Consider the following 12,737-nt stretch of genomic DNA (forward strand, 5'->3'; position numbering starts at 1 on the left):
TGACTAAACAGGTTATACAATGTCATACCTGAAAAAGGTCCTTGTAACATTTTTTTAGGGGAAAAATTGGGTTTGTATTTTTTTTTTTTTTAATCTGACCAAATTAAGAATCCCTTATCTTCTGGAGGAGTCTGTGCAGTGTATTAATTCCTTTTTAGCACTTCCATTTATAAGAACAATGTATTTCCCTTTGAAATTTAGGAAGCTGGCACAACTCCTGTGGTTCAAAGTGCATTTGAGCCTTTAATTCAACAATTGATTTGCTTCAGAATACATAGCAAGTGGGAGATTGTGCCACCTGCCCAGACTTGTTCATAGCACAGCAATTCATGTGGTGGCATCACTTCATTGAACACAGTGTGGCAGGAGAGGAAGAGATGGCTTAAATCCATTGCTTGAGTAGTCCCCTGAGGTGCAGTTCTCATGACTGGTAACAACTACAGAAGCAGTGCCTTTAAGGAAGAATTTTCACGAGTGTCATGTCCTGTCCATCATCCCCTGTCCTCCCCCCCAAGCGTTGAAATAATTCTTATTTAAAACTGTGAGAATTATTTTACTATATATTTTACTAAAAACCTCCTGGGCAGGGCTGATTCTTGTTACATTGATGCAGTTACACATTTCCACCTAAATGAACAGTGACCCAGGGTAAGAGAATGAAGCCTAGGAAATGAAATGTAAATGACTTGTCCCGGTTACATGCCTAAAGCTGCCAGTACTGTTCTTTCCATTTCCATACCTGTGTCACTGCTCTTCTAAGGCATGGCAGCAGCAATGGACAGAGGGTAATTGTTTCTTAAACATTCAGTGATTATCCTGACTTTCTAATGACCTTTTTAACTCCAGCTCAGCCCTAAATGATTTCCTGGCTGTTGGGCAACTACAGTTTTAAATATAGTGGTTACTTACTGTCTAGAAGGAATTTCCTGCATGAATTACATGATACCAGTTTACATGCAAGTGTCTTTGGTGTTTGTAATGAGAAACATCTTCATTTAGCTTAAGGAAATGATTCACCTCAAATTTTACAGCAAATACAGTGCAACTCATACAACGACCTTTAGAGAAAAGTATTGAAGGGTGAATTGAAGGTGAACCACATTAAGGACAGTTTGAATGGCAAGAAACTACTTGGTACAGATACAAATGTCACTGTAAGTTCCTTTGAAGCTTATCATTAGAGTTAGAACTACTAGTTAAAGTTCAGTATCTGAAGAAAATCACTTGTTTAATTGCTTGACCTTTGGTCTTATGATTATGGTGAGCAGGCTTCTAACTTTATGCTAAAGAAAAAACCCCAAAAATATGTAAAAGTTACTGCACTGAACAAAGCTTTTGCTAACACATGGTACCCAAGGTAAAGCTTGAAATACTGATACTCAAACAGAAAAACATTAAAACAGTATTTACAGATTAATAGAATTATTTAATTCTTTGAGACCAAAAGGACAAACACTGAACAGGTGTTATTTGTAGTCTGATTTCTATATACAAGCAGTCTTGATTTCTTCATAAAAGCATTAAAGATTTTACTTGCAAGCAGTTTAGAGATGAGGAGTGTCCTGCGTACTGTGGGAAACTATGAACAAATGAACAGTCTTTATGTTATTTACTATACCATACTTACTTTTCTGTACCAGTAGCCTGGAAAAGCTTTCCCTGCTCTGTTACATGAAGGGCTATGCTATATCTGACCTTCAAACACTTGTATGCAATCTTCCTGCATGTTTTATTTGAGGCATTACTTTGCAACTAATGTAATAAAGTTCTTACCAGTGGCTGGACAACTGTTCTTGTGACATGACCTCTTAGACTGCTAAACTATAACTGTGGCTTTTCTCACACACAACACTTCCTGAATAAGGTGAGCATTTTAATGAGTTCTGTAGGATGCCTTTACCAGACATATGCACTTTGAGTACCTAATCTACATTCTTTTTTTTTTTTTTGTTAATGGCCAACTCAAACTGAATTGCTAATAATCACAAGCAAGCTCTGTGTAACTTCTATTTACATTAGAGTAGCAAGGGTAACATTTTCAAAGGGCTAGCTGAACATTAATTTGTGCAGTGAAGCTTCACTATTGCTGTTCTGCTGTGCTGAGCAGGCACTAAGAGTTTTTAGTAGCTAGAGGAATGTTCCTCCTTAGATTAAAGATTATTTGGCTAATACAAGCAGAAGAAAAATCCTTAAATTGGTACAAAAAATTTATTGTAAAGCATTCAGCTCAAATACATGCAATCAAATCTCTGACCATAGAAAATAAGAATGTTCCAAGAGATACTTTAAGCCAAGTTGTAGCCAACACAGGATCTTCGTAGTTAAATTTGAAAAACATATTAAGTACTGAAACCACCAGTAAGTGGTATGTACAGTGCCCTAAAAAGGATTAAAAGAAAGCATAATGTTCTACAGAAATGGCACCCTTAACTTGTTCGTTACGAAAGATTGAGTAAATTTAATGATGAAACAGTCAATCACAAGTTTATTACAAATTTACTTACTGTATGAGCACTGTTAAGAGTCTTGTTTCTATGTCTGTATTCCTCAGTACTAGCCAAGGTTTTGCAAGTCAGGTAAAATGAAGTGGTTCTCCAGTTGAGTTCCCTGAATGCTCTCCTTCCCCCCTGACTCCTGTCCTCAAACTACTAAAAAACACAGGGAAACTCAGCAGATACTGGTAACTGTCATGGCAAATTTTATGTCCAGCTAACAGCACTTGCTAACCAGTACTGTAACAGTGGTCCTGGCCCTACTGTAAAACCCAAGCTACTGTAAACATCAATAGGGTTTTGTAATACCAATTTGAAGTTGAATCTGTGTTTAGCAGGTAAAAAGTAGATATCTTAAACAGGTCTGATCAAGGGTGGAGCAAGGCTAAATGAATACCTTGTTGAAACTAAAGGTCAATCATGTGACATTTCCAGAAACACTGACACCCTTGTCCTCCAGTTCCAGCAGCCAGGACAATTTTCTCCCCCTACTCTACAGAATCTCTAGTACAGGATCTTTCACCAAATACTAGCAAAAGACCGATATCCTGCAGTCTAAAAGGGAAGGTATGGCAGTATTAGCAAGACGAAATACACAGATACCACCTTTTCCCTCTTCCTCAGGTGAATTTAGCCAACCCTGAGGAATGTTCATACAAATCCTAATGCTTAAAAAGGCAAAGTAAGTGTGTCACCAGCTACACTGAAATTCACCAATTACTTAAGATTCATCTCGAGAACTGAGTTAAGAATGCACCTAGTGACAATTATTGCATTTTTTGCTTTGGCTTTCCAATCTACATCTAGTGTATCCTCAGGAATGGACTTGATGCTTTGGGAAATTAGCAATTCCTTTTCAACTGGTAAGATGCTAAAGTCTAGGCTTCTAAACTTGCAGCTCAAATAAGAACTTCTGACCTCAAGGGCTACTGTGGTTCTGACTACAACCCTGTTGACTTGAAAGCCAAAATCCACTGTATCCTGCAAAAAACGTCTCCTCATAAATGGCAGAGTTGTTCATGGACACAAAACCAAGAACCCGTGCAAAATATGGCTGCAATTCAGTTTGTTTTTAAAATTAATTCCAAGTTGCATACTTAGGTTGGCCAAGACACTAATGAGTCAGTTGACAAAGCTTTTCATGCCATTTTTTTACTGAACTGAAGCCAGAAAGCTGAAGGAAACTAACCTACAGTACGAGTGGCTGTTTCTCCTCATTGCTGGGCAAGGCTACTCTGCTAAAAGCATGCATACTGTCAACAGTATCAAGGAAGTAAATGAAGTATAGTCTTCAGCTTTTATCCTTTATTACGTACACAGCAAAGAAGGCAGCATTAGACACACGCACAGTGTGTTACATCCATTCCATCCACAGCACACACGCGCACACACACACACACAGCCTTAAAAAAGTGTCGGTGATAAGGAACATATTAAAGGTTGTGATCTTTATCTCTAAGCCCCTGAGCTTCTTCTTAGAGTTAGGTGAAAAGGCAACAAACAAGTCTTTCCTTGCTCTTTAAGTGCTTTGTGCAACAATGTCCAGAGAGGTCATAAACAAGTCTTTTTGGGAGGAGTGAATGTCTTACTCCCATATTCACAGTCTCTTCTCGCCATTTTTGCACTGAATAGTTTCCAGTTATGTTCAGATGTCGTAGTCGGCTAATATAGCTCTTGCTCCTGCGATTAAAATTAAGATTGGTTCTGCAGATCAGAAACGAAATGCAATCCCCTCTTTCTCTCAAGAGATGTCATCTTGGTGACACAGCAGGACTAGAGAAGTTACCAGAATTTCGTGGGGACTGAAGAGGCACAGATGAAGAACTCGGAGACAGTTTTCTTGGGCTGCATAGGTCACCATTGTGCAACTTCCACAGAAGTTCTTCATTTTCCATTGACAGGCGTTTGTTTACTTTTGATTCTTTCTCTAGTGACTCCTGTAAAACAGCTTGCTCTGTAGAAAGTTGCCTGCAAACACAAGATTTACATAAGAACACGTAACCCAAGCTGAAAGCTACAGTATTGAACTGAATTGTAAAGAAAGGTTTGAAAGTGCATAAACCCCTGCTTGGCTCACAACTAAATTCCATTCTTAAAGGGAGGATAGCATGTTCTCATCCTTGCTGGATTTAAACTGGTAGCTTGTAGAAAGCAGAAGAAAGTCTCAATAAGAAACATCCCTAAAGGCTGGAAAAAACTTCTGAAGAGTAAGACTTGTCCTACTTAAAATAATAGATGTTTTTAAATGGCTGTGCTGGAACCTTTGGGTCTTGCTGCAGTCTCAGCTCAACACAGAAGCTGCGAACTGGAAGAGTCTGACCATCGATTTAAGCAAAAGCTGAAGTTAGGAGAACCTCAGACCTGCTTTGTTCATGTTAAATAATACTGTTATTGCTAAATAAAACACATTTTGGATAAATGTAACACATATTTGTTATATATAACACACTGATCTAAACTGGGGACAAATCACTCACTGAAGTGGTTAAAACACAAGTTTAGCTCACTTAAGAGAGACAATCTTTGTAGAAGGGTATTTCCAAGTTGCTTTTTCTTCCCTGAAATGTTTGTTTTGAGCACTGAAGAACATACTGAGTCTTTACCCCCTTACAGTCTGTTCCTGCTTGTTCTTCTACAAAGGAATGCACATTTGTAGAGATACAAGTGAGGAGGAAAGGGATGTGTTCTTCTACAAAGTACTATAAAACTGCATTCACTAATATTTATACAGAAATTTTTCTCATCACATCTAAAAGTCCACAGATATTTTTCACCTTGAAAGCTCCATGTGTTTGTCCATCCGAGCTTTTAATTCTTCGTTTTCTTGCTGAACCTTCTTTAATTTATCCATTAAAATTGTGTTGTTCTCCACCTTAGAAAGAAGGTCACAGTTTAAAATAAAACCTATACATTCGCTCATCAAAATACTGAGCTATCACAGACATTCGTAATCTGGAGTTTGTAGACCTTGTTAACAGTAGATATAAAAACCTGAAGTAATGTCAGACTGACCTGCTGCCATGGCCTAATGTTCTGTAACGTCAAATAGATCCTACTTGCCTTATCCTTGCGTAACACTGGCACTTGGCCACTCGTGCTGGTTAGATGCCAGCAAAGAGGACTGCATAATGATTCTACTTGTTAACCAGTACATTCTAGTAACTTCTGCCAGTGACAGCCAGCAGTTTTAGAAGCTGTTGCAGACAGAAGACTGTCTAGAAATAACACAGTAACATGACAAATTTAGGAGCTTCCCTGTGTAAACAGCTTTCTCTGTTGCTCTCCTGATTCTACTGCATTTTAAGGAAAAACTGAATAAATGATTGGATAATCCAAGGGCTTCTACACTATGGCCAACATCTCTCAGGAAAGATGACGGTTTGCTAGTAATTTACTAGTAACTGTAGACCAGGGTAACATATGCTGCTGTACAACACTGAGCAACTGACTTGAATGTATTCCTTTGTATCCAAACTTCTTTCTATACTTCCTCATTAAAGTCTTGCTTAAGCAAGTATTACAACAGTGTTCGAAGGCCCCACCCAGAAGAAGGACCCCATCGTGACACAAATAACAGCATGCTGAGTAATTACAAGTTCTGGCCCCAAAATTGTCTTTTCATGTGGAATTACACACCGGTCAGGAGCAAGTCCGCACAGCTAAAGTAGCACCTCAAAGATAACAGCTAAAATGAACGACCTAAGCTAATCAACATTTATTCCATTTCATATATGATCCCTTCTTATTAAATTAGGATAATTTCCTTGTTAATGTTTTCCTGGCAGTGCAGTCTATCTTCCATACCACTCAAGCAAATGTAGCAGATAAGGATTTTTTCCTCTGGGGACGAGGGAGAAGAGAGGGAAGTAAAAAAGAGAACATGGTCATTTACAGCATTGGGGCATTCTTTCCCCTTCTTTACGTTACAGCACAGTGCTGTACCTACAACGTGAGCATGTCCCATCATGATTTCATATTTCCTGTTAAACAAAAAATATTAATTCTTGTTGAGTCTGACCAGTCTGAGGTCATTATCAGAACACAGAGACATGACCCCAATCTGCCAGACTCGTAGGAACACTCACCAGTTTTTCCATCTTCATTAGCTTTATATCCTGCTGATGGAGTTTCTCATTCTTGATCTCCAGCACTGCTTTCAAACTTTCCAGCTCCTGTTCCAGGTACATAATCTGTGGGTTTTTCTGAAAGATTTCCAGAGACTTTGCTTAGTGCCCTGAATTTCAGGAACAATTTAGTTGTTTCTATGCTATTCAAAAAAAGCAAGAAAATAATTATGGTAACAACTGTTTCTTGTTCTAAGTGAAATCAAGTTAAACAGTTTAGAATAAATAACAAGATCTGATATGACGTTCTTCTCTGACTTTGTTTTTCCTTTGGTGTAGGTGGACAGTTGCAGTTTTCCTCACAAGCTGTTCAGAAAACACTTCATACACAGACATGAAAAACACTTGTGACTCAAGGCACTAACGCTGTCACAGCAAAACTTGTTTCACAGGATTGCCCAAAGGCTCCCTTTAAGGCTAGGAGTTCCAAAATTTATTTCATATTACTCATAACCCATCCCAAGAGATAATTAAAGTAAAAATTTGAAGAGTCTTCAGACACTGGAATAGTTCAAAAAAGCACCAGAAGTTTAACCTCAGAACCTGACTGATCTTCCCTGTTTATAAGCAGAAATTCAAAGTTTTCAATTTTACATTATTGCTAAACCCTGGCAATGAAATTGCACACACAAATCTTGCACTGCTGTACATCCATGACTTGTCTACAATACAGCAAGTTAGGACTTCCTTTTTTATTCTTCCTTTTTGTTGTTTTCTGAGAGGTGGAGGGGAGAGGAGGGAGACAGGGCAGTGTCATATGTGGTTTCCTGAAGGACCTATATTCCAGAGGAAGGAACCATTCAAACACTGCAGAATAAAACACATTCTCTACTTTTCAAAGGCAAAGTCACAGGCAAAAATAAGGAGAAGTAAAGCAAATCTCAGTCCATTTCCAGGTAGTCCAAGTGGAACACAAGCCAAATCAATATTTAAGTGTGTTGTGTATCTAAGCAAAACTTGTTTTAGTGTATTTGGGTTAGAATACAGGTGCAGTGCACTGAGTAACAGCTTCACTGCTGCGCCAGAAACCTCATACTGGAGGGCAATGCCTGCAGTTTTATGGGGCACAGTCCCACAGGGACAGGGACAGTACATATTGCAGGTAACATCACCTATGCAGTTCATTCTCCTGCCTGTTTTTAAGGACTGTTGCATCAGTGCTTCTTGTTTAACCCCTTCTGAACAGAAGTCCATGTGAGGGGTGGAGCATGCTGTGCTGCCTCAGTGAAGGCAGCAGACAATTCCTTCCTCCCTCTTGTGACTTTACATGGAAGCCAGGAGCTAGGGAGAAAAGTAATCCCGAGAAGTTTAAATGCAGCTTACAGTATGTTCAATATTCAATTCATTGTCTTTCCCTCCTCTAGCCCAGTGGTCTTAAAATGTCTTTTTGAAGTTTAATCTGAGCACCCACATGAGCTACTCATAGCAGAACACAAAGCCAAATAAAAAGACTGAAAGGTCTACATAAGTTTTTAGAAAAAAAGCTGGGAATATCAAGTGATGCTATCTAAAGGATACCAGAGAGTTGTAAACACATCTCTGTCTTCAAAGAGCTATTGGAAATTCTGATAGTGCAGAATTTTTGCTTAGTACAGAAGAATATGCTGAGTCAAACTGGTACTTCTCTACAGAGAAGCCTCAAGCTTATGATGCATCAGGATGCAAAGTGCATTTGCAGCTCTGTAAAGGCACTTGACTATTGCTCCTTTAACATAAACAAGATCTGAGCATGCCTGTGGAATACAGTTCAAAATCCCACTACCACAGCAACATACTGTGGTTGCATATTCTTCTTGCAGCAGCTCTGTCCTGCCACTAGAATAAGCAGTAAGAAGAAAAAACCCAAACAAATTAAATTCCAGTGAAAACTAGGGCAACTTCTACTGGAGGCATCCTAGGTGAGTTTTTAGGCGTGGAATTTCTCTTTGTGGAATAAACAATACTACTAGTATTCCAGCTATTTCTGGGTAACCAGAAAGATAAGCATGTTTGTATCTAACCCTCCCAGTGCTCTCTAAGAGCACATTTCTATCCCAGGAGCATCAATGATAACAGCAGCCTTGAGAGGAAAGGCAGGAAAAAAGTTTATCTGAAGGATAAATCAGCAACAACTAGAAATCAATGTCTGAATAAATGTGTTAAAGACTCAAGTACAAGAAAAAAATTTTGTAGTAGTGATGCAAGCCCACACTGATCATAGCACTGTTAGAACAGTTATCAACTGTCCAGAAAAAAGCTGTGGTACAACTTCTGCATACACACAGGTCTTCAATTTAGCTTAGGGTATTATTTACACCCCTGACTTAGACAGTTTTATAGATTTATAGTGGCAAAATTCATAGACAGCATCATAGTGCTTGCAAAAAACTGGCAGATGAGCCACTTACATAAAATATTACTAAGTATGGGAGTCCTATCAGGCTTGATTGCAAACCTTTCATATTATGGAATAACCCCAGGCAAGATCTGCTCATCCACATTACTTTTGAAGATCAAGACTTACAACACTGGCTTTTTCTTTGGCTATTTGTTTTTGTTCTTCTAATTTCAGCTTCTCACTCAGAGAGTCGTTTTCACTTTTTAGTTCATCGATTTTTTTCTGAAATGAAAACACACGGTATAGTTAGGCCAAGAATTGACTGCACATCTCCAAACTGCCTTTCAAGTTTTAGACTATTGCAATGACCCAGCCCTTTAACAAACCTCCAGCAATTCCTGCTTCTCTTTAAAAGAATCTTCAAGTGACTTCCTTTCAGATTCATGGGTGCTCTTGAGCTCTGAAACAAATTATTTTTGCAGATTTTTAATATAGAACTGAAAATTCTTTTTGAAAAGAAACAGCCTGTAAAGCCAGCCTATACACATATGCACAGATGCAGAGTCAATGACAATACAGAAAGAACATTTATCATTAATTGATCCAAAGCATGTATGAAGTATCAGATTTATTGCCACTTCAGATTTGTGGATTGTCCCCTTGCATATCCATTTCATTGCATATCCATTTCATCTGAGAAAAGCTGAGTTTCTAGAAGGAAACACAGCAAAAACTGAAATTGTGTTCCTCTACAAGATTCTAGAAAAAATTTCCTTGCCTCCTTCAGAGATGCTATGCAGAGGAGTTTGCTCTTTGACAGCAGTGGAAGCGTCACCAGTTTTGAAGACACAGAAGTGTCACTGGAAATTTGGCTATCAAGTGGAGTTGGAAGGAGGATGGAAATCATCATCACTTAAATTAATGAAATACAATGTCATTTAAACCTAAGCACACTCAGCACCCCCTCCCTGAAGAACCACTTTTGCCCCAGTGTACTGTAGCCAGTGTATAATGTCTGTGTCATTCTGGAAAGCATACAACCTACTTATCCTCAGTTTCAGTTCTGAGGTGCTCCTTATTGAACTAGGGAGTAGGAGGAATTACCAGCCACTGGAGACATTGAAGGCAATTCAGACATTTTCTACTGAAAGAAAAAGTCACTTCCACTCAAACAGTTTTAAGAGTTTCATTCAACTACAATGGGATCATGGTTATTGCTGTATGTAAAATGAGGCTTGTTAGTTCCAAAGGAAGGAATTCAGCCAATGTTTTTAAAGACAGCTGGCCACTAAGAACAATGAAGTGGACATACTGATCAGAAAGCCTGAATATTTTTGTTTGTGACTAGCAATACTATAGCATATGTATTTGAATAGAAAATACTTGCCTGAAAAAGAGGATTCATACTCCTTTTTCAGCTCCTCTACTTTTTCTGAGTGTCTGTTTTCGAGTTCCAGCTTAAAGCTTTCATGTGTGGTATTTAAGTTGTCCACCTGCAATATGACAACGTGATTTTTCTCCCCTTACGTGTATCAACCCTTGTTTAAAGCATTGTTTCAATATCTTTATGTAGTACATTGAGTACATTTTAAATGGTTTAGTAGGATTTAACAGGAGAAGCTAAGCCATGTGCAACACTCAGTAAATGAAAATGATGCATTACAGTTTACCACTACCAACAGGATGACGTGTGCATCTGTCACACACAAGGAGTTGTTGCAAAGCAAGGTCAGAGGGCAGGTGTGTTTCTATAAATCTTAAAACTCAAGCTGCCTCAAATATCCAGTGGAGTTCTAGAAGTTACTGAAGCTGGCAGAACACAAGGAATCTCTACCACATTTAAACATAAGCTTAAGATTTGTACAGCTTAACGTAGTAGTATTTTTATAGCTGCAGTGAAGTAGAGTTTCACATTAAATAAAGAAGCTCTGTTATCAGAAAACCCAGGATTCTCTGAAGACTCATTTGTAGCAGAAATCAACTGCTAGAGAACTTTTCTACTTTGAATATTACAAACCTGCTCCTGGAGTTGTGCTTTGTACTTCTCAGCTTCCTCAATGCAGATACTTTGGAGTTTCTCACATTCTGCCGTGTAAAACTGTTTAAGCCTCTCCTCCAGCTCAGCTAAGTCATCATGATGTTGCTGGTTTAACTTTTGCAAAAACCCTTCATAAGCAACTTGCAGTTCATTCCTGTCTCTCTCCAATTTCTCACAAGCTGCAGAAGTGGTCACTAAAGATGTCAAAAGAAAAAAAGAGAAAAAAAAAAGTAACTAGATCAAGTTCAATACTAATGTCACATCTTCATTTAGAGGTATTAAAGACAGTGAACACACTGCACAGCACCATGGATATAGAAAGACAAATATGATTTATCCATGAGATGTGTGCCACCTCCAAGAACACATGAAAAGATCTTTGCAAAAATATTAAATTCAGTGTTTCTTATGCTGCGAATTAATTCAATCTAGTTAAGCCATGAACCCACACAGAAAGCACAAGTGTGACAGTTTGTCATGTCATAGAAGAATGAATGTCTCAAGAGACAGACTGAAGTGCTCCAATAAAAAAATTAATTGCATTTGCTACTTCACCTAATTTGATCCCATTTCAGTAGCTTATTTGTCAGAGTACTTTATGTTTTTATATATAAACCACTTAGCTAAATTTGAGTCTTAATATCCTGAAAACTACACATGCAATGTTACTCATACTCAGATATACAGCAGAGAAGCAATTCTGGCCTGACATGCACAGCCTGATACAGAACTGCCAATGTGAAAGTACTGCTAATGTTTGTATGTCTAACATATTTAAATGTGCAAGATACAGAACAGTTTTAGCCAAAAAGTATAGAGTATTAAGCAAAGAGAAATGCTGTGTAATTCTCTTTACAACTGTATTAACACAGGTATGCTATGAAGATTGCCTAGACTTGTCTCCCCATATTTGCAGCTGGTTAAAAGGCAAAACAGAAGTTAATAACTTTTATTTTTTGAGTTTGAAATTTAGCATTCCCATCTCCAGCCAGACAGGCCTGAATAGGAGAAGTCACTTTCCTACTGTTAATATTACTGCAGCAAACGCCTTTCGCAGTTCCAGCTGCACCCAAAGCCTGGAAGCAAGGTGAAACAGGATCTCTAACACAACAGTGTAGTCACTGACCTTGAGCAAAATTGCTTCTATATGGACTCCAGTACTTTGGTTTAAAATAAATGTCAGATGAGTGACTGCTCAAGAGAAAAATCAACTAAAATCTTAATGTGACCCTCAAAGACAGGAGACATCGTGCATTCATGCACTTCTCAGCAGTTTGGCACACTGCCCAAACAATGTAAATATAAACTCTGTAAAAGCACAGGAAGATTTAAGGATTTTTGTACAGGCAGTACAGGGCATTTTTATCACAGCTGTGTTTGAGCCTTAAATAAATCAGTTACAGCATCTACAAGGACTGATTCCCAAAGCAGTAGTGGGCTCAGCTGGAGGGAAACCAGCCTGCCCCAGCAGAGCACCTTCAGTTACACATCTGATTCCTTCTTTGTTACAGCTCATTAAAAGCATGTGAGTAACTCAATAAATGACACCTGCACTCTCTTTTAAGGAAACTGTAAAGAGTCTTGGCCCTGCTGCCATCACTTGGAACCTGCAGTTGAACTAGAAAGCATTAAGAGAGTGAGCTGTACTGCATGGAAACTGATGTGCACGTGAATTAGGCTTAAAAGCAGGCTTAACAGTGCTGGGTCTGTGTGAAAGATCTGCTGATCTGGACAGATTTAAGCCAAGCTCTTCATTCTGGCAATAA

The 12,737-nt window shown here is 38.5% G+C and overlaps 1 protein-coding gene across 10 annotated transcripts in view; it reads right to left on the minus strand.

Moving 5' to 3' along the window:
• Window positions 1-77: 77 nt before the first annotated feature.
• Window positions 78-12,737, minus strand: part of MTUS1 (microtubule associated scaffold protein 1) — a 135,480-nt gene continuing 122,820 nt past the window's right edge. For all 10 annotated transcript variants that reach the window (XM_027635667.1, XM_027635668.1, XM_027635664.1 and 7 more), the window contains 7 exons: window positions 10,951-11,165; window positions 10,321-10,426; window positions 9,320-9,393; window positions 9,120-9,215; window positions 6,578-6,694; window positions 5,267-5,364; window positions 78-4,460 (listed from right to left, as the gene is read on the minus strand). In XM_027635667.1, coding sequence (XP_027491468.1) covers window positions 4,244-4,460; window positions 5,267-5,364; window positions 6,578-6,694; window positions 9,120-9,215; window positions 9,320-9,393; window positions 10,321-10,426; window positions 10,951-11,165 — 923 coding nt within the window. In that variant the 3' untranslated portion in view covers window positions 78-4,243. The remainder of the gene's footprint in view (window positions 4,461-5,266; window positions 5,365-6,577; window positions 6,695-9,119; window positions 9,216-9,319; window positions 9,394-10,320; window positions 10,427-10,950; window positions 11,166-12,737) is intronic.

Source organism: Corapipo altera, unplaced genomic scaffold (assembly GCF_003945725.1).
Source record: "Corapipo altera isolate COAL_440 unplaced genomic scaffold, ASM394572v1 22b, whole genome shotgun sequence".
NCBI lineage: Eukaryota > Metazoa > Chordata > Aves > Passeriformes > Pipridae > Corapipo > Corapipo altera.